Consider the following 27,940-nt stretch of genomic DNA (forward strand, 5'->3'; position numbering starts at 1 on the left):
GCTTGTACTATATTATAATCTGTGGATATGTGAAAGTTTATGTCATAAACATATGTGTGTGAGTGCAGTTTTTCTCAAAAAGTGCTCTAATTGTTGGGATTACCTCGTCTCAAGCAGAATTCATATTAGTAAGTAATATAAAATATCACAGCGAGTGGATGTTTTAACTTTTGAGTGTTTGCTGTCGCGATAACAGACTGTATCGTCCAAATCAAGCCAAACCTGCGTACCGGGTGTCTGTCAAACGTCAACCGACATGTTTTGTACAGTGCAATAACTGCAGGACTGAAACAAAACATTACATACACAAATCCATTTCGGTGTGTAATTATATCATGAATTTGAAACCATTCGTCTTATAATTTGCCACATCGAAATCGAACTCTTATTTTAATCCGTAATTTTGCGATGCGTTTGAGTCCAACAAAATAACAATTGCAATAATGTCTGCCACAAAAAAATACTGCCATATTTCAACCGAACTTATACGAACAATATCGATCTACATTTTAAATACATTTCAGTATTTGTAGTAGGATCTGTAATCAGGACATTGTATTTGTCATTGCGCTCCTAGGGTTACTCACCTTTAAGTTTAAAGTGCAATTTTATACAAATACTTACTTGCATTGGTGATTTTTGTTCCTTATATTATAAACAGTGCCTCAGTGCCATATAATCTACCCTATTGATCTTATTGTATGTATTCCAATACATATTTTTGTTTTAACTTAAGAGGCCGGAGTTGTGTATCAAATCACTGAGACATCAGAACGTCGCATGTTTCTTTTTTGCACAAAATGTCAACTTCGTAATTAACAAAAAAGGGACATCATTTTACCATGTATTATTTATCAAAGTTTTGCTATTTTTTTTTACCTGCTCTAGTTTCCTGAGTAAGATAGTAAAATTGATAATTTTTATTCTGCATTTGTGGCTAATATTACAAAGTATTAACTTTCACGGTTGATCTTCTTTTAGCATCCCAATTTTATCATAGATCCGCTTATTGTAATCATAGATCCGCTTTTACTTAACCCTGGGCCTCAATTAAGAACGCTATCTTCATCTATATATATCAAGACGGTATACTTAACTTCTGTACTATCTGTATCTTACTTCGGTATGTTCTACCTACTTGCCATATCGACATCATATGATCGAAACAAACCAACGACTGACCGCCAAAATTAGTTCACATTCCTTACTTCATTAACATTTAAAATAGTTCTCATTTATATATTTTAAATAGGCTTCCAAGCAATTATAAACTCCAATAAATCCCAATTCAAGCAAAAAAAGCTCGCTTGAATATGATTTTTATATGACTTTTAACCATTGTCAAAATGATATGCTTAATGATCGTCTGCATTTATCTACTGAAGTAGTACTGAGCGATTATAAGGCCGGGCTCTCGATACGTTTTCAAACAGATGGAAAAAATATAATAATTAAATTTATTTTTTACATTGGTAACTTTTGGACACCTAGATACTTTTATATGTTTATAGGACAGAATATAGCGACATTATTTTTTCCATCTAGGCGTTCATTTTATTAAACTGACTGTTATGTTGGAATTTAATTCGACTTCAAAATTGACTTATTTCTCCCTCATATTTTGAATAGGCTCTTAAGAAAAAGTGCCAACATCAAAATGATCAAAAATTTAAATAAATCGTAATTAAAAGAAAAATTGCTCGGTGGGACAAAATTTTTGACACTTTTGATGCGTAGATAAACATATCGAGGAGTTTGTTTGTTTTTTCTTTTCCAACCTTATATTTTAGGCTCCTCTTGTTGCATATTTATGACATTTTTTTTATTATTATTTATCTTGAAAATATCTGGATTATAATCCCTTTTACAATTTAAAAAATTTCTTTAGTAGCATAAAATTTGATTCTCTGGTCAAGTGACATAATATCCAGGCATTTTGTCATTGCCTTAATTTTTGTTAGTCTGCTACTGCACTTAAAAATGATACCCATTGTTTTATTTTGTATTATCTGATGTTTTTTAAATCCCAAATATATTTAAAATAAAACACTTTGTGTGTATATACCACACATGAGTTTAATATTAGAACACAACTAGTTCTATGTATTCCAAATCACCCAAATGAATTGGCAAATCATATTATAGATACAAATCATTGTTTTCATTCATGTCAAATGAACCTTTTACATTCTGTCACAAATAAAGGTATATTAATTATAACCTATATAAATATAACATATAAAAAAATCATAATACAATTATTTTACGAAACCAATACTTAATAATGTTCTTGTTATATTAATCCTTTAAAATATTTCATTTGATTTTAAAATATAGTAGGTCGGGTTGTGGTCCCGTGGCTAGTGTCTCGGACTCACAGACCAAAGGTCCGTGGTTCGAATCCCACTCTACCCCAACTTGATTCCATTTTCTAATAGTGAGTTATTTACAACTCGTTGAGAATGGCCCTCAAAATTAAATATTTGGGTAAATCATAAGAACGCAAATATTTCTTTTTTCAAAAAAAAAAAAAAAAAAAATTGTTTTAACCTAGTACTGAGTGTGTTATATAATTTTTAGGTTTAATTTTTGCTTCTAAATCTTGGGTAAAAAGTGACATGTTTTTAAAAAAATAATGAATCCAAATATGTTCACATTATAAGCTTTGTTTAAGGCAATTTTGTCATATATGTTAATTTTATTTTTTAAATGAGCAAGTCGCACTTAAGTGGCCACTTTTCACACTGTAACATTTACCATTCTGCTAATGTTTGAACATCCATATTTGTTCTATTCTTCCTTCTGTTAATTTTTCTGTTTTCAATTTTAATATTTTTATTTTTTTACAGGTGATAAGTTGTTAAAAGGTTAAAAATTGCGAAGAAAATTTTATTAGACAAGCTCAAGATGGCAGAGCACATAGAGACACAAGATGAGTTTCCTTCTCTAAATGTGAGTTTTCCGGACAGTGAATTGAGTTCTTCACGTAGAGAAAGCAGTCCTCCATTGAGTTCTTCACTGACTCCGGCGAGTGTCTCTGAGCATTCGCAGGGACCCAGTCCGCCTGCGCCACCGTCCACCCCCCCGCCGCAACCCGTCAGCCCTCTGCCCTTCAACCCCCAGCAGCCTCCGCCACCGTCAGACGCCCAGGCCGTTCCCACCGCCAAGTTCATATTCTCCAAGGCTCCGAACAATAAGTACAAGAAGGCATCTGAGAAATCTCTAAATATCTGCCACGATTACGTAAACAGTACTTGCAAAAGAGAATTTTGCAAGTTTCTACATGTATCGCTTCAAGAAGAAGAGTTTTTAAAAAAAACGGGGAAGATTTCGGAAAATAATAACCAAAATGTGTTAGTACCCCGGCCAGCCCTAAATGTTCGCTCTGCCGCTTTGAAAAGACCTGCAATTGATTTCTCAGGTAAATTAATTTTACATTACATATTTGAGCCTGTTGCAGCAGACTTATTTTGTCAATTTCGTTTTGTAAATTCGTTCATTCGTCATATCGCACTTTTCGGACGAAAACGACTCAACTCAAAAAAACATTTTTTTGGGAAATCGCCAAAGAAGAATGTAAATTGTGACACCTTCGTATTCTTTCATCGATTGTATTTCGTATTTTTCGAAGTAAGCACCAAATTTTGAGTTAAAAATTATGCCGAAGGCTTTCAGCTATAAATCTATGAAAAAAAGCGGAATGAAAATAAATTATTATAGGTTGAAACCTATAATTATTTAACACAAGATGTTTATTTAATGAGTCATTATAAGATTGAAATAAAAACAAACAAAAGCACAATATTTTGAGTTTGTCCAAATTTTTGTAGAAAAGGACTGGATTCAACTCCCTGGGGAGCTGTTTATATTAACATATTACAACAGAGATGAAGAACATTTAATAGAAGGTAATATAGAAGTCCAGGCATCTACAGGGCTTATGACCTGTCAATGGCTGGTTTAAGTGGCCAGTTTCAGGCGTTGCCTAGTATGTAGGGAAATAATTCAATTAGTTGAATCTCACCTACATAAATAAAGGTTTCAGCTCTTTAACTGCACAAACATCAACAGATGAAAGAATTGAAGGAATATAGATGTTCAAATATAGGCAGAATGGTGAATGTTACACAGTGTGTAAAGTGGCCACTTAAACCAGCAATTGACAGGTCATAAGCCCTGTAGATGCCTGGACTTCTATATTACCTTCTCTTAAATGTTCTTCATCTCTGTTGTAATATGTTAATATAAACAAAAGCACTTTGATAAATAGGGTAATGACATAAATTTTATTGGGTCATATCAGGTCACCAAACCCATGTTTTTGATGTTTCAAATGACATAAACATAAATAAGTTACTAAGATTTTCGATAATTTAAATAATAAAATGACATTAAGTTAAATAAGTCACTAGGATTATCGGTAAGTCAGAACGACACAATCACAAAGCCGAATTGGTTGTTTTAATATTTTTTTTAATAAGGTAAACATGTCATTTGTATTGGAATAAAATCGACTCAACCGGCTTTCGGTCAGTATGTGTTTGTCTGCGTTGCGTCCTTCACACAGTATGTAAACACGACACTAATTGCGTCGCTTCCGTACTGACACGGAATCTAAATTCTCTGAGCAATAAAGAGACCCATGTAACGGCTTTGTCCTATTCCCACTCGAATGTTGCGTTTTTTTAAATGCAGAAAGATGGATAATGTTTATTGAAGTCGTTTTATGATCTTAACTCATTTTAAGCTTTTTTGAGTTAAGTCGTTTTCATCCTAATGGTGCAATATATCCATCTCTTACGCAATTAAAATCGTATTTTGCTCTTGTTCCCTCTCATACGATACGAATGAATTAACGAAACGAATAACTTCCAGATTAAGGCATCAGGTGGAGCAAACAAACTGACAAAATGACACAACTTTTGTATTTAAAGTGAGTTTACTCAATGAGCTTTTTGCATATTTTTTTTTGCTTAACTATTTTGATATTTTTCATTTGTTTTGTAAATAAAGAACCAGGAAAAAAGATTGTAGGAATATACTGAGTACAGAAATAGTCTATAAGCAATGTATTTACCTCATCTTCGAAATGTCAGTTAGATCACATCACTTCCAATAGGCTCATTCAATGTTTTTTTTAATGGATTATTTAAGTTAAGTCTTCTACTTTTTTATCCTACCGGGAATCGAACACAAAACTTCCCACAATATAGACAAATGCACTTACCACTAGATCACGATGCGGGCATGTGTAAATAAAGTAAAGGTAGGAAAGGAATCTCGTGTGTAGTGTGGGAAATCAATGTATGACAAGGTTACGAATGGGGAAATCAGACGATAGTGCATATCAGAGACAGGTGTGATTGATAAGATTATGAAACGGTCACTAAGATGGTTTGATCACGTAGAAAACATGGATGAAGAAAGAATGGTAAAACAGATATATATATATGGTGAAAATGACCAAGAGTCGCGAGAGTCATGTTCACATAAACCAAAATTTCAAGTCTGCTCATGTCAAAAGAAGATACAATCAAAGGGCATGTATGTCAATATAGACGTGTGTGTTGTTCTATCTTCTCTGCCTACCAATTTGTCCAACCATCATGTCCAACTCAGTACCTAGCACTGGTTTTGTACATGTATGAGTGTATTTGTACAATATTAATTTTACTTTCTTTTATTTTTATTAGGTTTATATTTTAATCAACTCATAAATTTACTTTCAAAATATGTGAAAAAAATAAACCTAATTTATTTACTGTTTTAACAAATTAAAACTTCCTTAAACCACGTACTGCTAGTATTTGCTGTTTTAGAGATATTATTATTGGTGACCGAAGTTTCAGTTTCGGCTGAAAATATTGTTTCGGTCGGTCACTGGTTATTCTTGTTATTATTTGTCATAGGCAAGCAGCTTTTGCTGGTACACCTATATCTCGTGTACTGCTTTTTGTCTGCATTCTTCCTTCAAAAAAGTATCCTAACTGTTTTTGAACTGGTTTGACCGAAATGGAATGTATACTTAGCCTGGTAATTTATTCCCATCTGAAACCCTCCTGCTGAAAAGGATGTTTTTCTTGGGATTGAGATGGAATTTGGGATGATAGAGCTTTCAGTTATGACCCTGTAAATTGATGTTGGGTTTTCATTGATACACTTCATGCAGGGGGCATCATAGTAATCATTTAGTATCTTATAAGTCCCCTCTATTCTACCGTTGTTCCAATGCTGTAAGTTTTAGTGCTTTTAATCTACCATGGTAGTTTGGGGATTTTCGTAGCACATCTTTGGACTTTTTCCAATAGCTCAATGTATTTAGTGAATTAGAGACTCCATATTTGGTATCTATACTCCAATAGAGGTCTTACATAGATATTGCATATTTTAAGGAATATCTCTGGAGTAATATTTTGGAATGCCTTCTTAATCAAATAAATTATTGACTTGGCTTTCTCGGTGATAGATGTGATGTCAGCTTCCCATTTTAAATCCATTGATATGGTTATGCAGAGATCTTTTTGATGCTCTACGGGTTTGAGTTGGACATCATCCTATAGGTAAGTATGCGTAGAATTGTTTTTGCCTATGCTACATTTTGGAAAGAGGTTTGCAAATAGTTTGGTGCCGTCTGCAAAGATACTCGATTGATATTTTAAGACTGTTTTGAGATTGTTAATGTACAGGATGAAAAGGATCGGGCTATTGGATATTGATTGCCAAATTGAGAGTCGGTTTTTATTCCATTAAGTTATTTAATTTTTGTTTCTAAAGGAGTTTATATACTGAATAAAAAATAGTTTTGAACTTGACTTCGTTATAAATACTTGTGATTTTTTACAGGACCTCCACCAAAAAAAATGTTTGATGTTAGCCAACCCCCGCCTCTTGTACCCCAGGATTTAACTGACAGGAAAAGGTTTGTATAAATGACTATGACTGTGATTGCATTATTATATTTTTACCACGGTACCTCCAGACACTTGTCGAGAAGCTTGGCAAGCGTACACAAGCTAAACGTCAGCAGCCTCATGCTTGCAAATGCGGCAAGCGCTTAAAAGCGTCAGCGAGGCAAGCCAAGCGCTAGCAAGCGCAAGCGTGTGGAGCCATTTAATTAAGTTATGTTGTAAAAAAAAGTATAATGTTAAGTGTCCTCAGCCCGGGTAACCCCAGTGAGGTTGCCTTATTTTTGTTATTAATCTTTGTTTATAATGGGAAAAAATTGATAAATAAATCTTTAAACATTTAAATGAAGAAATATATCATATTGAAATTTTTCAGATAGTTTTTCATGTTTTTTTGCATGACTTCAGTCTATTTATTTCTATTGATTATTAAACGAAAAGTGACGGTAGAAATTAAATAAAAACGTTAAAATTAATCAAAACCAGTGTTTAACCAAATCCACCCCATGAGGTGGTCTAATGGCACAACTTTCTAAGATTTCCATGACCTAATTTACCTTATCACACCTAGTCCAAAGTTCTATAATAGATTGACGAATGATGGGAAAAATAAATCGGGGACTGTTAAGCACTGAGTTTAGTTGGTCAATACATTGGCTAAAGAATGTTCCTAAATTTTCTCCTACCTTGGAATGACTGAAAATTTGATTAAAAATGTTATGTAACCTAGGTAGCATGTCCAACCATAGAACACTAAAGTGGTTTGATTGTTTATAGTAATAATACCTCTTTTTTTTTTTAATACTCACCGCTTTGGCTAATAGGTACTGATATTAGAACATTCAATTTAGTCAGTAAAATTTCTTAGGGGAAATTCATTGTAATTTACAAAAAAAAGGTACAGCAAAAGTAGATGATGAATTGACATTGGATATTTTATTTTATTTTATTAACATGTACCTGAAAATTGCCTTTTACAAAGCTTATAATTTATAAACACATTTGGTTCAATTATTTAAAAAAAACATACCTACATTTCTTTTTACATAAGATTAAGGAAACAAAAATTATACCTAAAAATAGAAGTTTAAAGCAATTAAAAAATAAATGTAAAAATATAATTAAATAAAAAAATATTTTAAAGGATTAATATGACAAGAAAATCATATAAAGACATATATGGAGTCCAGCAAGGATGCATTCTGTCTCCTCTCCTTTTTAACATGTACTCAGGGCCATTTTAGAGATGTGGAAAAATTATAAACAATATCCGATACGCGGATCTTACTACGCGGGTGACAGTACATATCGTCTCCGTTCAGGTAAAAGTCACTAACCCTAAAAATGACAGTTTTGAGTTAAATATGCCATTGGAAACATAAAATTATGTTCTTTAAGAGGCAAACGTCATCAAGACAAGTACATGCGAATTATTCGGTTTTTTTTACTATATGACTTTATATAATTATATATTAAAACATTAAAAAAACATTTTTTTAAATATTTCTTCAAATTTATATGAATTTTTATCCTCAACGTTATAATGGTTATTCCCAATATTTTTTTGGTTTCACTAACTCTTATAGCTTGCATTATCCAGCTTATAAACTAGCAAAAGTCACTTAATAAAATTTTAGCCACCTTGCCTCATTAAAAACCTTCCAGATATTTTTTAATGAATCAGAAGAAAAAATTTACCAACGGAATTTATTAAAAAGATATTAATCAATTATGTTGTATACACAAAACCTCCAAAACAAAAAAATAAGATTTTTTGTTGGTCTCCAAACTTTCAAATTGTTATTTCTCAAAATTATGTTTTTTGGGCTGAGTTTAGTGACTTTTGCCTGAACGGCAACGATATGTTTCTTATTTTAAATATTTAAATTTAAGCAAAATAGTGTATATTAAACAGCTAAAAAGGATAATTTAGACCTGCTAATAACAGGTCATAATTTCTGTAAATTCCTACACATCCATATATCCTTTTCAAATAAAAAAAATTGTCTGTTATTTTTGTATTTTTTTTACGGTGGTGGTTATAGCACAGAACACCCAGGCATATGAAAAATTACACGTTATCATACATACCTCAGTTTGCTTTAATATTCTCTTATAGTTCGGCTTCCCTGATAGATGAGATTTATAAAAGGTACAGTCTTCCAATCACCAATAGACAAATTCAAGGTATGTATATCAATTTTGTTAACCTCCTAAATATATATTGTAAAAATAATTGCTACTCAGACAAGCAATCATTTTTTATTCAAGTAAACATAAGTAAAGAATTACTTGCAACATAAATTTCCGAAAACAAATTCAAGGAAGTGGTGTTCTGTTGATAAATGCTCCATTGAAAGGCCTGCAGCCAGAGCCGGACCTACCATAGGTTCAGTTGGCACAAAGAACCAGACACTTGCTCGCAAGGGAGGGGAGAATAAAATGCTCATATTCATTCACAAATGTGCATATTCCCGTCCCTTTTTAGTTAGTAACTGGGCGCTAGCGCCCTTAAAAGTTGTTTACATGTGAACAATACAATATTGTTCTGTACCAGGACTCGACATTGTCCATGTACAAACAGCAATTTTTAGGATAGGACATTGTTGCAGAGATAGACCGGCAGGCTATCTCTTGTGAATACGCACAGACAGGACCCTATGACAATAGTGATTCGCTCGACATGCCACTCCTGCTCAAAATAATCCTTTAACTCCTATACATTTTGGTATAAAATAACTAATGTTTTTCGTGAACTCACTAGCGATAAACGCCGCTGTGTATTCATTTTCGCAGCGTGCACGTATGAACTGCGACCGAATTTTCGTATTGTCCCAACCCCCTTTCCTGCGCGGTCGAGGCTGGGACGAGACAATATTGTATTGTACTGTCCACGTGTAAACGACTTTTGATCCGGCGCTGCCTGCAGCATTATGCCCAGTACATTGGTTGTGATGTTGGAGTAGCAAGTGAGTACTCTAATGTATTCACTTGAAATGATATCTTGAGTATATTAACATTTACACAAACAGATAAAGTTGAGTTATGAAGCGATTTGCTACAAAGAGTTATAAACATACGAGGCTATGTTTTGTAGTTTCAAATGCCCTCATAAAGCGTATCCAAAGACATTTTCATGAGGGTATAAATAAAATATTTTTTTCTTAGATAGCCATAAGGAACATCCTGAAATCATTATTGATTTACCTCTGTAAATTGAGAGTACAAAAGTTATTGATTCTATTTGAATTTAATCACAAGAACTATTTTGTTGTTTACTGTAATGCGTGAGTGTAACAATTGTATTCCAAAGTTTTGTCCAATTTATGATTGCCCCTTTGCACGACATGTTTAGGTCCAGAGATGAAAGGAATAATTGATCCCGGTGTACCACTTAATTTGTATTCACTAAAGGATCGAGACATTTCTCTTACACAAGAGGAAAGTTATCGGATTAATCAAAGGTTTGTCTTTATGTAATTTTTATTATGAAAATTAAAATTGATTGGATTTATGTAAGCATAATTTATTCACTATGTTGAATAACAACATTCACACAATGAAATAAATTGATTTTATTATTTTGTACATGTTAGGAATATTGTCGCTTCAGATCGTTTTTGTCCAACAGTCCAAAACACAAATCTGCAGAAATAGAGCTTTCAAATTAATACTAAACTCATTAAAAATCCCTTAGTCATTATTTTATATTTTTAAATTCACACTTAACTAAATTTTGTTAAAAATGGTCTGTTGGACTAAAACTAACTAAAGCGACGATATGTCCACTATTTGGTTACCATCCACTAGGTCTATTATTTAGTTTCCAACCGGGTAGTTGTAAAATGTTTATTACTTCAATCACCTCTTTTGTTACCTGAACGGGTGACTGGAGCGTAAGATATTCTTACGCTTGAGGAATTGATGTTCTGATTCTATTATCGTACTAACAGTACTGTAGGGAAAATACTTTTACCACATGTATTATTAAAAAAAAAAAATTACATGCATGAAAGTCTTATATATAAAACAAAAATATGTTTTTTATTTAACTTTATCTTTTTTAAAGCATCAAATTTCATTTAAATGTAAAAATTCACTATTGATTGTTTTCATTTCATAAATGTTCAAGTTACACAAATGATGAATTTTTCGTTTCGTATTCTCACACCTTCTTTGGATTTTCACAGACCGTTTGCTCCTTTAGATTGAACCATTATTTTCTTATATGTATAAAAAGGAGAAAGAAGGACAAATAGATCCTTTTCTCATTGAAATATACCTATATATTATAAAAATTATCACTTATTTTAGAAAGTTGTAAAAGATTTAGTAAAGTTTATTCTCTAGAAATTAGCAGCATAAGTGAAAATATATGGAACCAATTCTATAGCATTTCTTTTCGCACCATGACTTCATTTTGTTTTACTAATGTTTTCTCTTTTTGTAGAAAAATATAATTTTAAAACACTTATTTTGATTTTTCATCTTGGTTTTGAGTCGTGCAGAAAAATCTGTTTTATAATTTTTCTTTTAAGTTTGTATTTTTTCTTGTATTATTATTTGAACTTGCATACCTAACTATTTTATATACGTATATATTTATTCATAACTGAAACTACTATCAGCTAACTAACATAACGCCTGTTTTATCTCTCAGAACCTTTGCTCAAATATCCTTTTCCCTTGTTACAAACACCTCCATTATGTATTAAAAATAATTTTATAAAATTCAAGATTTTTCTGCATCTAAAAATATTTTGGAATTCGTCATCACTACCATAAGAGGGGTCTAAAAGTACGTTAATTATTTATTATCTATACTTAATGCATAAAAAAACTAAAATAAAAGTTAAACAATAACTTTAACTGTGTAGCAAATCTTAAGAGAATTGCTAAATTATAATTATTTATTGAACGGTACAAAAAACCCTTTTATCAAATCCCCTGGACAGTGACATCAGCAGAGAACTGGAATGTTCTTTATTAGGTTTTTTTTTTTTACCAAGTAATTAATATTAATTAAATGTCTCAAAATTCCAGCAAACTTAAGCATACATACTGAAGAAATGTTCTTCCTCAATCCAATGGTAAGATAGTAAGCATTTTTTATTGAGTCATGAATAATTGCGCGACATATAATATTGTGCTCTGGAGCGACAAACTTTTTCATATTGCGAATCATGAAGATTGAGTTCTTTGAGAGTGGAACGTTAATAAAAATATATATTACCGGGCTGGGCCTAGATGTTATGGAAGATTTTCATTTTGAATTGAAAGCTGTCTCAAAAGACGTGTAACGTTCTTAATCAAATATTTTATATCGTGATGTGCGCTGTTGAATTTACCAAAACATGATTTTACTAGTAAAAAAGCATTTAATCCAATAATTTTCAACCAATATACTCAAAAACAAAAAAATAATTTAAAACTAAAAAATACATAATGTATCTATTTTATTAATTTTATTAAATATCACAAAAATGCTCACTTTCAACAAAGAAAAATTTGAAAATCAAAAAATAATAGACGTTTACAAAAATTTAAATAGACCGGATTGCAAAAATCATTGAATTATTACTTCAAAATGTGTATTTTTTAAATGAAAAACCGCTGTCCACTTGATTGTGTCGGGAATCATATACATATTGTGTTAAATTCAGTTTAGCATCAATATCAAATTCTCTGCTTTACAGATTAAATATATTTACGGCTTCTGTGTAATTGTTGAGCTCGCCTATTCTGGCTACCTCCCATCTCGGGAAGATGATGGTATGCGACACCAGTTGGAAGGGACTAGGACAGTCGACCACGTCTCTCACTCTCCCAGGTTGTGCCCTTTTTTACCTCACCTCTCCACTCTAATTTATCCTTGGCGAGATCTTTTCAACTATCGGCGTGTATACAAAATGTCTCGTATCTCATTTATAGAAACCCTTAAATTGCAATCACCGACATCCACGGGTCCAACCTCCAATAGAAGCATTTTAAAAATAAAATAAAACTTTCGTTCTGAACATTGGTTTTTTTCATTGTTCAATATTATTTAGCTTTTATGTGATTACTTTTCCTGGATCAAAACTGCCAATTTGTATTTAGCATACAGATGTGTGCCATTTGTCTGTAGTGATAATATTGTTTTTTTTTTTCATCTTTCAATATTGTTTGAGCTTTTATGTGATTACTTTTGCTGGATCAAAGCTGCCAATTTGTATTTAGCATACAGATGTGTGCCATTTGTCTGTAGTGATAATATTGGTGGAAAACATGAAATGAAAATAACTTTTCACATTGCTTCTATTACATATATCGAAAGGTATCCTTACTCCAGATTCTGGCTGGGCTAAAATTCTATCTTTGTCACACACACTTAAAAAGTTTGCCATTTTTGTAAATGTTCTCTAATTTTACACACCCTAAACAAAAAGTAGAAAAATAAAATAAAATTAGTAGTTAAAAATAAAGTTGCTAAATTTATTTTATTAAAACGTCTAGCATTTAGTATATTTAAAAAAGTAAAAATTTTCTGCAAAAATGAAGTCTGCGAAGGTTGCCAAAAATATTACTAAAGTGTAACTTTTATACGTGACATTTTCTTCCTAAATATGGCAGAAGGTGGTATATTGTATAGTTTTTTTATGCCGAATTTGCATATGCACTCTTTTTTCCTTTGTTCACACCTTTTGAGACTACTTATGTAACTAGATTTAAGAGAAACGAATCTCGGCCCAGTCTACCAATCGAAACGTAATGTTTAGTTTAAGAATTTTCAACTATCGAAAAAACTCTTTTATACTAGTAATGTATTTTTTTAAAGTACATATAAAACTGGCAAGTATTAATACAAATAATAAACATACTTTTTGTAAATATTATAATTTCAATCATGTTTTCTTTATTTAAATGATCTTTTTTAATAATAAACAAAAGTTATAAACATTTCACATTTTATATTATTAATATTCCTCAAATTTCTAGTAATAATTAGGCCTCAATTTTTTTATTTTGCTTTTGACTACTTAAAAGATTTGATATTTTGTATGTCACAGTAATTTAAGGCGTATTTTTGCATTTCCTCGCAGTGCTTTCACTAAATAAAAAACTACAACCTTATCAATGTTAAACGATCTTTCTGTGTAACTTGAATAGTTTCAGTAAATTTAATCAAACTTCTACCATACCTAAATCCAGATCCTCCGCGATGTACCTCTCCCAATATTCAAATCCTTAACATATCTCATATTCATACATAATTTCTTTTATGTACTTTTATTATAATTAGGAATATGTACATGGTTATAACATTTTTAAATGGAATATAACATGATATTGCAAACAAAGTTTTGTTATGGTGCAAAACATAACATATTTGGTTTACATGTCCTGTAAGACTAAGAATACAGTTATAAGCGAGACACATACTAATAATCCTAACTTTGTAGTTGTACTAGCGCATCATTTGTCACATATATATCTAAGTTAATGCTGCGTTTTTTAGTCTGAAGGTTTGTGGCTTTATATTTAAGTGTAGCATATTTTCCCGTTGGTTCTGCTATTGAATTAGTTTTTTTTTTATTATTCGTATCTACATACAATCAAACTGAGGTTCCACCGGAGGTTCAGGAAAAAAATTGACACTGATCAGTGATGGATACAGTATCTCATTATTAAAATGTTCAATTCTGGAAATTACATCTACGGTGTAAACAAAAAATTTGAAATATTCATTTGAATTCAATAATTCTAAGAAAAATCCTTATAACTTGTAAACATAAATGAATACTTCTATTGTAGGCATTCTTAATGTTACTATGCTACGAGAGTAGGTCCGAAAATTGGCGGAATGGATGGGTTGCCAGTGGGTGGGTACTAATATATTTAAATAAACCTAGTATTGATATAATGAGTAAATAGTTTCCAAGTTACATCTGAATAAGTAAGTCAATCGGCAAAAAATATTGATTATGGATAAAATGATGTTTCGAGCTGTCATGAAATTTCTCACTAAACTCATTTTGAAAGGGATGTCGGCAGTATAAAGGGATTCTTGTCCCGGGAAACCATGATTTATAAATGGTATGGTCTTTTCGGAGATGACAGAAAGTCAATTGAAGACGATCCCCACACTGGATGCCACTTCCTCTTTTAGCTTTATTGAAAAAGTTGAAAAACTCACATTAGAGGATACCTGTTTGAAGAAAAAAAAGCTATCAAAAGTGGTAGTATATCTCCAAAAAAAATTAATTGAAACAAATATTTAAAAAGACAATGAATATTTGATAACTGAACAAAAGACTAAAATATTTTGGTTTGTAGATTGAATCAAGGTCTTATTTCAGCTCTCCTGAACATTTTTGAAAATACAGATGGTCCCTTCTGCCATTTGACTACGGATATATACATAGCTACATCTATTTTGAGAATCCTAGATCATCATCTTGGTATGTCAAAAGTCCGTGGAAGGCGGGTGCTGAAAAAGCTTACGCCTCTTCAGAGAAAATAAGGATAATTACGATATGTTGAGTTTGTCAGAAGTTGTTTGAAGATGCTATACATTATTAGCTAATTTGTTGTAAAATAATGAAGGAGAATACATTATTGACTGATTTGTTTTTTTTTTTCGTTGTGTCTTCTCGTTCTCTTTTGAAAAACAAAACAGAAACAATTTTTTTTATGAATCTTATCATGATAATATGCATTAACCTATTTAAAATGTGTTACAAAGAAATATTTCTATTGTGTTTTTTTTATTAATGAGCTTAGATGTGGTGAGTTAGTTTTTTTTCGGCTCTTAAATTAATGAAAATCTATTAGTTATATTGTGTTTTAATTAGCTTAGACAAATCTAAATAACCCAAATACATGACAATTAGCTTATTTGGAGTAGTTTTTTTCAAAGTAAACCTTAAGTTGGTGATGACAACAATGTGTATTACAGAAATTCAGTCCTAAACAACTGTACAACTGGTGGGAGCGAAATGGAGCTTCAAATTTGAAGTGAATATACCACCATAGAGGCTTTTTATGTATTCTGATTTGAAAATAATAGTAAATCAGCAAGCGTAAAATTTTGTTTTCATATTAATGTATATAATGCATCATGTGGTTGTGGGTAAAAATTTAACTTTATTATAATTAAATGTATTTTTAAAAATAACTTCCACTTTATGACAGTGCAATGGAAGCATAATAATCAATTTTAAAATGTTATTTTGTAAGATTGAAATTAACAAATAAGTATGATGCGAATGTCTGGCATAAAAGAATATAAGCACAATTAGTTTTGCGACACATTCTGTCCTTCGGCTAGTTTTGGAATTTCGCTAACCCTAATATTCCATAAATATATTATCTTATCTCATGTGCTGTGAAAATTATTCGTTTTATGATCTATGTCCATTTTATTTGGTTAGTTTTCGATTTGGCTGGCATAAAATTGAATGAGGATTTCTTTTTAAAACCTAAACACTTCATAAGATTCATTCGGTCTACAAGAGGATAAACCTTAAAAAAGACAGAATACCAAATCAAAAAACGTATCTAGTGTGTTACAATATTTTTAGTTAGTCCAAATGTTTGTAGACAAAAGACTGGATTTCTGGCTAGACTAATATCTAGTGTAACTTATTTCAAATCAATAGAGCAAGTGGTGTTAAAAATGCTTGATGAAAATGTTTTTATTTGTAAAGATTTTGATTGCCTTAAACTGTTGCATAAAAAAAAATGGCAGCACAGGTGGCTATAAATATTCTTCTCTTAATTCCAAAAATATATAATACCGATAACTAAAACATGTTGACCAGATATATAATGATAATCTCTGGCAACAACTGTCCACCTTCGGAAGACAATGCAATGGTGATGCGGCACTATTACCGTGAAGTCCTATATGGGACCTAAGCAGTCGATTACCTATTTCAGTTGGTGATCCCTTCGCAGCTGTCTCTTTAGCCTCTCCAGCCAGATGTCACTGTGTGCTGCTATTGATAGATTGGTCCTTTTTAGGACTGGCACAAACAAAACATTAAAAAAAATCCATATTGATTAAATGTACAGTGATGATTTTGATAAAAATGACAAATGAAATGTCTTCGCTTAGGTTTATTATTTTGTTTATTGACCAATGAGCGCTTTTACTTAAGTAGGTATCTTCAAGACTGGTCTACTAAACAGGTTCACTCCCAACTCTGCCTATTGGCGGAGTTATCATTTTTACACAAAAATATACAGACATATTCTTTTGCCTTGTTTTGCATTTTTTATTATTTGATCTCCGAGCCAATATGATAATCAAATATGTTTGATTTTTTTTCAAGATTTCAATATTTTAGGCCGGTAGTTAACGTGTTAAGTGATAACTCTCATTGGTCAATAAGTAAAAAAATAATAAAACTCAACCTAAAAATTCTATTGATAATTTAATCAAAATCATTAATTATGAAGTTTTAGTAAGAAATATCTAAAAAGAACATCAATTTAATTAACGTATGATATTTATTTACAGAATGGTTGAGAGTTTTTAAAAATTAGTTGTTATGTTCAATATAGCATTTTTTTTTTTACTTTCCAAATTGTATTATAATCTTAAAAATAGTTTTAAAACCTGTTCAGTTAGCTGCCAATATTTTATACAAAATCAAATTCTTACCAAAATGGCTATTAAGTTTACATGACACGAACTAGTGTAACAGTCTGCTATTTGTTATTCATACACAAATACAGTTTTTGATTTACAAAATCAAAAGAGTAATAAGTTAAGAAAAATTACTTCTAGAATAAATATCAATAATAATTAGTATTTGTTCAATAAGAACACAATCAAGATTTAAAAAATATACATATCAAATTTACTCGAATAACTCATTGTTTTCATGTTTTTTAGATGCAAACTACTCGAACAGAACGTAATTGAATTAAAAAAGGAATGCAAGATGAAAGATGATCAGGCAAGTTATAATACTATTGTATTTTAATAAGATTACTAATCGGTAATAAAACTAATAGGTCTTTTAATCATATAAACTTAAAAATTTATTAAATATTTTTTTTAAATCCTTATTTCCGAAACCTTTTAGAAAGTTTGTATAGTGTCATAAAAATATAATTTTCTGCTCAGTGTTTTTTCTTTAGTGTGAAAAGATCCTATTATATTATTTAATAATATTTAACTGCGTTTATAATATGTTGTGTAATGGTATCACGGCCTTGAATTAGATTTTTTATTATTTAATTTTAGTATCTGAGGATGAAAGCTGCTTTCAACCATTTGCTAAAGTCAGTAAGCAGAGTTCAGGATGATGTATTGAAAATTATTCTAGTACCAGAGGTAATATATTTCTTATATATCTTTAATAAACAAACGCACAATATGGCGGAACTTCTCTAAAATGTATAAAAAAATATGTAAATAAAATTTAATATTTAATTTCTTAAATACACACATAGATGTCTTCACCATTGAAATGCAGAACACAGGGAAGACCGAGAAAGAACTTGACATGACCAAATTCAACACATACTTTAAAATGGACGTTGTAAGTTGTAAAAAACAAGTCCAACGTTCCCCGTTTTTGAAAGCATTTCAGTACTGGAATATAATTCTATGTTGCCTGATTTAGCGCCATCTGACGGCCGCGGTAGTTACTCATCCATATGATGCCCGTGCTCTAAAAATAAATTCTTTTCCATTTGAAAACTCGGAACGAATAGTCCAGCTGTCGCGGAAGGACTCAAAGGGCAGACAACCACACATTTCAAAAATGTAGTCCTTCAAGAAAGGGAACGTTCAACGTAACGTAAGCCTATTTGTTTTAATTTATTAGCGCAATTCTTGTTGAGAGAGATATCATATTCTAATGAGATTGTATTTTATACAGGTTCTCTTTTTCTACTTTTTTTCTACCTTCTTCCACTTTTATCTCCCTTTCTTCTTTTTCCTACACCTTTTTATCTACTTTGTCCGATGATAAAGATTTTACAATATGCTATATTTACTCCATGATTTTAATGGATCAGTAGCGTGCCTAGGGTTTACGAGTAAGGCAAGCCCATATATATATTTTTAATTCACATGTGGTGTAATTCCCTGACGGCCTCATAGTATAGTGGTCAGCGCATTTGCCTACCATGCAAAAGGTTTTGGGTTCTATTCCCGACATGGTTGATTTGAAATATTTATTTAAAAAGGTGTTTTTACACTAGAATGTGTCATAGTCCCTGGACTGGTACTTGAATCGTAAGACTGATGATCTTACCTTCATGTAGCAAAAATGATCAAGATACACTGCGATTGCAGTGCTCTATGCACCATTAGGTGCGGAAAAGGAATGATGATGAATTCACTTGTGTGAAAACATGATGTATGCTTTCTTCACTACAGTTGTACAGTCTACAAAGCATCCAAAAGGTATATTATGACGAATAACAATATTTTATGAAAATATGCATAGGATAATCTTTCTGAGTTCGTTTAAATAAATGAAATAAAGAAAACACAATATTATTTTATATAAAGTAATTCCTCAGATATCAACCATTACCAATAAGTAACATTAATAAAATATAGCATGCGTAGAGTTGAATAATAGTTATCAGAACCCATAGATACATAAATATAATAAAGATAAATTATAATTGATATAGAATATTGGAAAAGGAAAAGGAAAGTAGATAGGCAAATAAAAAAGAATCGTCGGCCATCTCCGAATTCTTTTTATGTATGACGTTTGCACAAAATGAAGTAAATTATCATAAATCTTAACCCGTACGAGTCTTTAATCAATTAAGGTAAAAATAACCGTTTAAAATTATCAAATTCCGTAAAAAAGAGCATAATAAACAATCGTAAAGTTTGTTCGATACGAAATACAAGAGGCGCTCTCTGCCAACTTTACCTTAAAGAAGCTGGCTTCAGATTCCCATATAAAATTCAACATATACAGACAAACATTTTATGAGTTTACTGTTTGTTTACATGCGAATTGCACCGTGAAATAAGCCCCATAAGAACCCCACGTGCGTGAGCGAGATAAGAAGACATAGTGTCGTTCGCGCACACGGATTTCATACGGTTCGGATCTCGGGATGCGAACAGTACCAACGTCGAACAGATCTCTAATTCTCATTTGGCGCAAAATTTAAACAACGAAATGAATTATTTTTAAACGTTTGGTCCAGATTTGGTAATTTTGAAATAAAATTAATAGGCAAGCCCGGCTTATGGGCTTCTATGGAAATACCGCCACTGAAATGGATCACTAATCATTATGAAGTTTATTCGTAAATACCCGTCGGTGTCAGATTCTAAAGTTTTCTTCAAGATCATAAGACGCAAATTAACAAATGCAATGAAGCAGACGATCATTTACTGAATTCAGATGTCGACAAACAATCTTCTGGGAAATCATCAACTGAGCCAATCATGAGTTCAAGCATAACAACCGAAGACGTCGCATATCAAATTCCATCTGCGGATTTTATTTCGTAAAATCAACATTATTCCATATTACGGCGAGAAGAAAACAATCAAGAATCTATTTCAGTTGTCATTATTATTGTTACGAATATTTACTTCTTCGATAAATTTACTGTCAACCATTTATTCATATAAGCCAGGCAGAATTCTGATTTTTTTATATTAACTAATCTTGTTACATGAAACGTAGAAGATTGCTTCTTTTATTAAAATTTTTTATTTCACTAACGAGTTCAGATCTTTGAGTCATATTTGTTCCATTTTACAGTAAAGTTTTTTACATATAACGTTTTTTGATGTCGTTCATAAAATTAAATTTATACAACATAATCTTATTCTTTTGGAGAATTCTCATGTTCTTGCTGATTGAGCGAAACTGGTGAAGGGTGAGTTGTTTGTAGGTACTTTATTTGGTTATCTTCATTATTCTTCTATATCTTAAAAATTTGCTTATTGGTTTGTGATAACCTACCTTTATAATGTCGCCCAACTGGGACCAAATAAATTACTTCAACCTCTTATATATACTTACCTCTTACAACGTGTCAAAAGTCTGAATAATTGACATGTGTGTATGAGAACATGCATGAATGTAGAGGGAGTAAGGTCTCTATGTAAAGATGTAGCGGTGTGACATTCTATTCTCTTTACCTACCTCTATGGGAAAGCGACCTGGTAATTTTTGTGATGTTTTTCTGGGTTATTATACTGTGTATTGAAACTCCTTGCTGGGCTAATGTAGTTTTAGTGTATTGCAGTTGTATAAGAAATTTGTACCGTACCGCAGTTGGCAGGTTTGTGTTGTATCGGAAATGTTTTGAGGCCCATTCCGCTATCTCTGTTAATATTATACAGATGTTTATAAATTTCAATGGCCTCCTTCATCAGGCGAGCTTGGTTGCTTTCGGGACGACCTAAAATTTCTGATAAGGTAATCTGAAAGGCCGCGAAAACCTACGTACTTTGACGTGATAATTTGTTTCTTTGGTTAAATATTCGACTAAAAGTGTGGTTTTGTAGTCAATTGTGATGCTAAATGATCTTTTTCAAATTTTAGAAAATGGCAGTACGTATTATTGAGCAGCAAACATCCGTTCAACATTCTGCACCTACTATCCATCTAATTCAAAATTGCCAACCAAAGGATGTTACTGGCACCCATTATGAAATCATGCAGAATGTGAGTATATAAAATTAATTGTCTCACGATTATTTTGCCAAACATTTTATTCCATATTTACAAAGATAAAAGAGCTATTTATAATGGTATATGTTTTTTATTTATTTATTTAAACTCCCTAGTGGGCTTTTACATTATAAAAAATACACGGATATGGTAAATATAAACCATAAACTACATAGTGATAGAGAGTATAAAATAAATAAATACAATAATACAAATTCAATGGAAAGAAATTAAAACAGATAAAACCATAAAAACAATAGGGACTCTTAACACAAAATGGCTAAATGACCCAATACTATTGTTTGTATTGTTAATATAAGTCTTTCTTTTAATTTGGATATTAAACAACAAAAGATATCAATAGAGCTAAATTCATTGCCAAGTTTATGTAGTCTCTGAATAGGCGAGTGAATATAATAATTATTAGATTTGTTTATATAAAATAATGTTTTGTTAATTTGTCGGGTCCGAGTTAAAGGTACATGAAATTATGAGGTTCATTAAATCAAAGACGTCTAAACAGCCATTTAAAATTTTATACAAACCCATCAAATCTCAATCAAATTGTCCGTCTACTAGATAATGTTTGTTAAGTTTTTTTTTTTAATAGTTCTTACTTTAAATTCTTATTGATTTTTGTGATTGCCAGAGTATTGTTACTCTGGTGGGTACTAATAGCATAGTATATAAAGATAGCACAAGGGCTATAATCTCTCTCTATTTCGTTTTTTCTCGAAGTCTTCGGTCGTCACGGAGCGCACTGTGCTTTAAAATAAATATTGTATACAGTCCACTATTATCAAGATCCTTTATTTAGTAAGATTGCCGCTATATTTATTGAATTGGCTACAAACACCAGCACACATTTTCCCAATGTTTTTAAGTTAAGTTTACACATTAAAGAATTATAATCAATTTGCTTGAGAGGAATCGATAGTATAAAATTTACATAATATTTATTGCATTATTTATAAACACTGTGTGTATCCGAAACTTCACTAAAATAATGGAATAAAATAGTTAGATGCGTTGTGATAATTAAACCACTGCACTGGTGTAATATTTTCTAACTGTATGTTAAGGTGGAAAATTAACAATGTGTAAAGTCCATTTATGTATTTAAAATAAAAACATTAATCGATTGGTCATCATAATAAATTCTTTAACATAAATAAAATATTGTTCATTTAGATGATTAATGCTTTCAGGGTCTTGTGCAATCGGTGCAATCTCTACCACCTGTACTTGAACAGCCCTCATATAATAATCAGGTGATTTTAATTGCATGTAGTATCGATGTTTTCCACTCCTTGTCCTTGTCATTTTTTGTTTTTTTTTTCCGTTCAATGAGGAAGTTCAGTGTCTTTTTTTATTTTTTTTATTTGTTAATAGGATATTAAACTAAGTCAATTTTTTATTTTTTTTATTTTTATACAGGTGTTTTTTAAACCCTGTCACATCCAAAAGCACAATGATCAGTATGGGCAAGAAGACATATTAGCATATTTAAAAAAATATTTAGAACCAAGAAAATTTTAAAAAATAAAATATCTAAAAAAACAAATGGTTGCTTACTTCTGCAAGGGAGAAGTGAGGGGAGCACGGCGCAGTATTAGACTCCCCCTCCGCCCTCCTCGTTTCACCCCTACAGAAGTAAGCAACCATTTGCTTTTTTTGATATTTAATTTTTAAAAATTTTATTTGTTCTAAAAAAATAATTTAATGTGCCAATATGTCTTCTTGCTCATACTGATCATCGTGGTTACGGATGTGACAGGGTTTAATGAACATCCTGTATATCGTATTATCAGCGCTATGATTTTTAAAGTTTTGTATTTCTGAAATAACTCCGCGTGTGACGTCAGAGGTTGTTCTATGACAGTTCTTCCGATTGGTTCGTTTACGGTGACCAAACCGAATATCCTTCAAAACTCTCATATCATTGGATGGTTCATATGAACCAGTGACGTCATTCAAAGTAGTGCATTTTTATTAAAATATATATTTTTTTTTTTTTGTTTTTACCGCGCGAAAGGAAACATTTTTTATATCCAATTTCCCGTAGGGCTGAAGTTCCTCATTGTAACCTGGACTAAAAACATCATGTTATTCCTTTAAACTCATAGATTTATTATTTTTATTTGAAACCTATAATATAATATTTTATTTATTTAACCATTTGATATACAGGGAAGGTCTGAAAAGTAATGTCAGTGAGTCAGGCAATCCATTGCTCCGTAGTGCTCTGCATCGTGGCTTGCGTGGGAGATGAAAATGAGTTTCACAAAAATGCCTGTCCTTACTCAGGAGATCGGAGATAGCGACCGTGCGTGCGTAAGCAGACCCCCCTCTTTACCAATCCCAACCGGTCCGAGCGCGCTGTGACGAGTATTCGTTTCACAGCAAAATCACTGACATTACTTTTAGGACAAGCCACGTATGTGGTTAATATCTATTTTTTATTGTTTCGATTTATTTAATAATATATATTATGGATTTTTTTACTACTGTAAGTGATTTTTTTTTGTTTCTTTTTGTTGGTTTGTCTAGCCCATGATTATGTAGATGGCAGCTATTCCTCAATACTTATGTTTATTAGATGCAAAAGAGCATAACCATTTAAAAATAGGTCCAAGTTTAAATGCACTGGCAAAAAATACATTAAAAATATCACAACACAATCATTATAATATTTATGAGATACATTTGGAATCAAGCCACAATAGGCTCATTATTTTCTCATCGTTTCTTGGTTATTTTTTTTAGTTTAGAGAATGCTGTATTATATATTATTGTGCATTAGGATTGAATATTTAATGAGTTGATATTGATAAAAATAATTTGTTGAAATCGAATGTATATAAATATATACAGTGGTGCCTCACACAACGAACTTAATTCGTTCCAGGAGCAAGTTCGTTATGCGAAAAGTTCGTTATGTGAAACGCGTTTTCCCATAACAATACATGTTAAAAAAAATAATTCGTTCTGTAGCATAAAATATGGTAAGATGACATAAAAAAAAGATAAATTTTTTGTTATTATTTTTATTTAGATACATCTAAAAACATAATGAAAAAAACACACATTTTTTAATTTTAAGAAATAATCGAATCTTGCACATCTTCATCCATTTTCCGCTTTTTGGCCGATGGTGCAGTGAAAAACCTGTCCAAAGTCGTTTGTTTCTCTCTTTTCTTCAACATCTGCCGGAAATAACGGACAAGAGTATCGGAGTACAGGTCGTTAATCCTGTTTGCTTCAGCGGAATCCGGATAGTGGGCATTGGTAAACTCCTGAACTGCTTTCCATTTGACCAGGATGTTCTTGATGTCAGCAGTTGAAATTGGTTGATTGTTTGATTGTTGCTCCTCGTTATCAGATGACGCTTCCCTTTGAGCATTGTCCTGTTGTTGGGCCAGAAGTGTTTGGAGCTCTTCAGTTGTCAGCTCTTCTTTGTGTTCCTCAATAAGCTCCTCTACATCCTCTTCAACGATTGCTGCGACACGTGCGTAAGTTAAGCGTACTGCTCAGTGACTAACGACTGCCTGCGCGGAAGGATGCAATAAATCGGCAGTGATCGTGTGAAGTGGGCGACTTCGTTGTGTGAAGCGAAGTTCGTTGTGTGAAGCGAAGTTCGTTGTATGAATCGTGAAATGAACGAAAAGGAAGTTCGTTGTGTGCAGCGTTCGCTGTGCGAGGCGTTCGTTATGCGAGGCACCACTGTATTTATTTATTTATACATTTTATCATAAATACAATTTTATGTTTACTTTGCCCAGCTAACAAGGGTACATACCCCGTTTCAAGCTAGGCAATTACATTTTATTACATGATAATGGTTTAAAAGTTAATAGAAAGCACATATATATTTATATTATATTTCAATTTCTTATTTTATTTTAGTTTACATATCTGCCTAATAATCATCATCAGCAATTGGTACACCAATCATCATTAAACGGACTACAGGTATTTATTATTAAATCTGTAAATAAAATGGTACATGAAGGCCAAAATTGCTTAATAGTTTGGTTGGTTTTCTGATTAGGTTTTCAATTATTATGTTTGCATTTTCAGTTAAACTACCCTGTGAAACAGCTGTGCCAACTGTGAGAGCTGAAGTAAGGCCATTTAAGAATGCTGAGTCTCTGAGGGAAGAAACGCTCGGTCCAGAGTTACTGGTGAGGCACTCCTGGTGGTCTGCCGGTTCCACTGAGGAGTCAGAACCTCGGTCCATGGACTCCTTTGATATCGCATCTTCTGCGTCACTCACCTCGCTAAGGAAAATGCCTACATTTTACAGGCAGACACGACTTATGTACACTCTACATTCACGCTATTTGCTTTCTTGTACATATTTAAAACTTAGATTTTTTTATGTTTCACTTTGTCTATTCATAAAAATCCAAGCAAAAGAGAAAACGGGAAAGCAGCAGTGTTGATATCTGTGAAAATAACTAAAACATAATACGATTGAGACAAGAATCAACATAATTAGTCAGTGAAACTGTCACTTCGATCAGTCGTTCATTTGACTTAAGCCTCATTCAAAATAAAATATTTACAAAAACGCATTGTAATACTATAATTTTATAAATTGTTTTAGAAGCAATTATGTACAAAAGTCGAATCTACAATCGGTACAGACTGAAGGTATTTTAATGGATTTCTTGAGTAAGAGCGTTCATCGGGTGACATCTCTTTAATTCAAACTGGTAGGCTCTCTACCTAGACAAATCCAAAACGGTAAAGTGATTAAGACATCTAACCTCCCCACATACATCTAGGCTGCTGGCCAGACTATTTTTGTGATTGTCAAGCCTCTGTTGGTATTCCAGCATAACGAGAGTTCTTGCTATTCTATGTGTTAGCTTGAAATTAACTGGATACAAAAAAATGGCAATGTGTTTTTTTAATAAGTATTTACTATAATTTATTATTTTAAAATAGTGTCAACTATGTATTTTAACATACTCATCACTTAGTTCAGAACCCGAAGAGCAGGTATCCATTGAAGCCTTCTGGTCCTCGATTGCCTGAAGTTTGGACTTGACTTGCAGATGGTTGCTTGCCTTCGGAAGGAAGGTTTTTAGATGAAGATGGCTTGGACAACGAATTTCAAAAGTGAAAAATAAAGAAGGTGATTTTAGTTCAGAGCCCGAAGAGTAGGTTTCCACTAATGCCTTCTTATCCTCGATGGCCTGAAGTTTGGACTTGACTTGCAGATGGTAGCTTGCCTTCGGAAGGCAAGTTTTTGGATGAAGATGGCTTGAACGTTGATGATGTTGAATTTTAAAAGTGAAAAATAAAGACGGTGATTATTAAAGAGTGAAAAATTCAAGTTATTTTAGCACAATATCTTTTCATGTTAATGTTTTTAGCTTTAATTCATAAATAACTAATAAATTATAAATGTTTGAACACAATGATGGAGTGTATTTTTAAGAATTTGTTTTTAGAGTCTCCTTATGATCATAAAAATTGTGCTGTATAAATTGACCATGATTATCATAATTTTCAGCAATGACGGATTCAATTATAGAGGGTAGGGAAAACTGTAAATGATAAATACTAATTGTCATCATTTAGGCAAAACTCACTAACCCTAAAAATGACAGTTCTAAGTTAAATATGTCATTCGATTTGTAAAATTATCTTCTTTAATAGGCAAACGTCACAAGGTAACTTAGGTAAACAAAGTTGAGAATATCCAAATTACTTGTTTTTTTACTATGAAACTTTATATTAATATAAAATTAAGAGTTCACGGATCTGTGGTAGCCTAGGTGTCGCTGACATAAACAGTAAGCTTGAATAGAGACAACAGAGATGGTACGGGACATAAGACGCCAGACCACCAGACCATACAGTTTATAAGGCAATGTCTCAGGGTTTTCCCTGACAGTTATCCAGGGGAAGACCAAAAAACTCCTGTAAAACTCGATGTTCCGAATCCTCCCGAAAAATGGCCTTGATGAAAGTGACACCCAGAACCGAAGATTACACAGCCTAAGAATGAGAAGAGCCAACCCCAACAGCCTACCCAGACAATGAGTTGGGACAGTGCCAGAAGAAGACTATATTATTATATAATAAAACATTAAAAAAAACATGTCAAAGAATATTTCTTTAAATAAAAAATATTTTTCAACCACAACATTATAATAATTATTTCTAATATTTCCTTCCTTTCGCTAACTCTTATAGCTTGCATTGTCCAGATTATAAACAAGCAAAAGTCACTTAACCAAATTTTAGTTGCCTCATTAAAATATGATACAGATATTTTTTTTATGTATCAGAGGGAAAAAATTATCAATGGAATTGATTAAAAAGACGAATGAATTACGCTTGCGTACATAAAACCTCCAA

At 31.9% G+C, this 27,940-nt stretch overlaps 1 protein-coding gene across 2 annotated transcripts; it reads left to right on the forward strand.

The window, feature by feature from the left end:
- Window positions 1-26,994, forward strand: LOC148274502 (uncharacterized). 2 transcript variants are annotated; one of them, XM_088237007.1, is made up of 11 exons: window positions 1-128; window positions 2,850-3,421; window positions 6,844-6,919; window positions 9,025-9,092; window positions 10,261-10,369; window positions 17,788-17,851; window positions 18,142-18,231; window positions 21,437-21,559; window positions 22,774-22,836; window positions 25,472-25,537; window positions 25,646-26,994. In XM_088237007.1, the coding sequence occupies exons 2-11, from the start codon at window positions 2,908-2,910 to the stop codon at window positions 25,679-25,681; spliced, it is 1,209 nt and encodes a 402-aa protein (XP_088093133.1). In that variant the 5' UTR covers window positions 1-128; window positions 2,850-2,907; the 3' UTR covers window positions 25,682-26,994. The 2 variants fall into 2 exon arrangements, with proteins under 2 accessions (XP_088093133.1, XP_088093134.1); XM_088237008.1 differs by lacking the exon at window positions 22,774-22,836.
- Window positions 26,995-27,940: the final 946 nt, after the last annotated feature.

The sequence above is a fragment of the Micrasema longulum genome, unplaced genomic scaffold (assembly GCF_059751315.1).
Source record: "Micrasema longulum isolate JH-2025_06_02 unplaced genomic scaffold, ASM5975131v1 h1tg001635l, whole genome shotgun sequence".
Classification (NCBI taxonomy): Eukaryota; Metazoa; Arthropoda; class Insecta; order Trichoptera; family Brachycentridae; genus Micrasema; species Micrasema longulum.

Excerpts from the sequence above, each read along its gene's own strand:
- LOC148274502 (XM_088237007.1), top strand. The coding sequence starts at position 2,908 with ATGGCAGAGCACATAGAGACACAAGATGAGTTTCCTTCTCTAAATGTG. Across the intron at positions 3,422-6,843 it reads ACCTGCAATTGATTTCTCAG|GACCTCCACCAAAAAAAATG; the intron begins GTAAATTAATTT and ends GATTTTTTACAG. Across the intron at positions 25,538-25,645 it reads CATCATTAAACGGACTACAG|TTAAACTACCCTGTGAAACA; the intron begins GTATTTATTATT and ends TTGCATTTTCAG.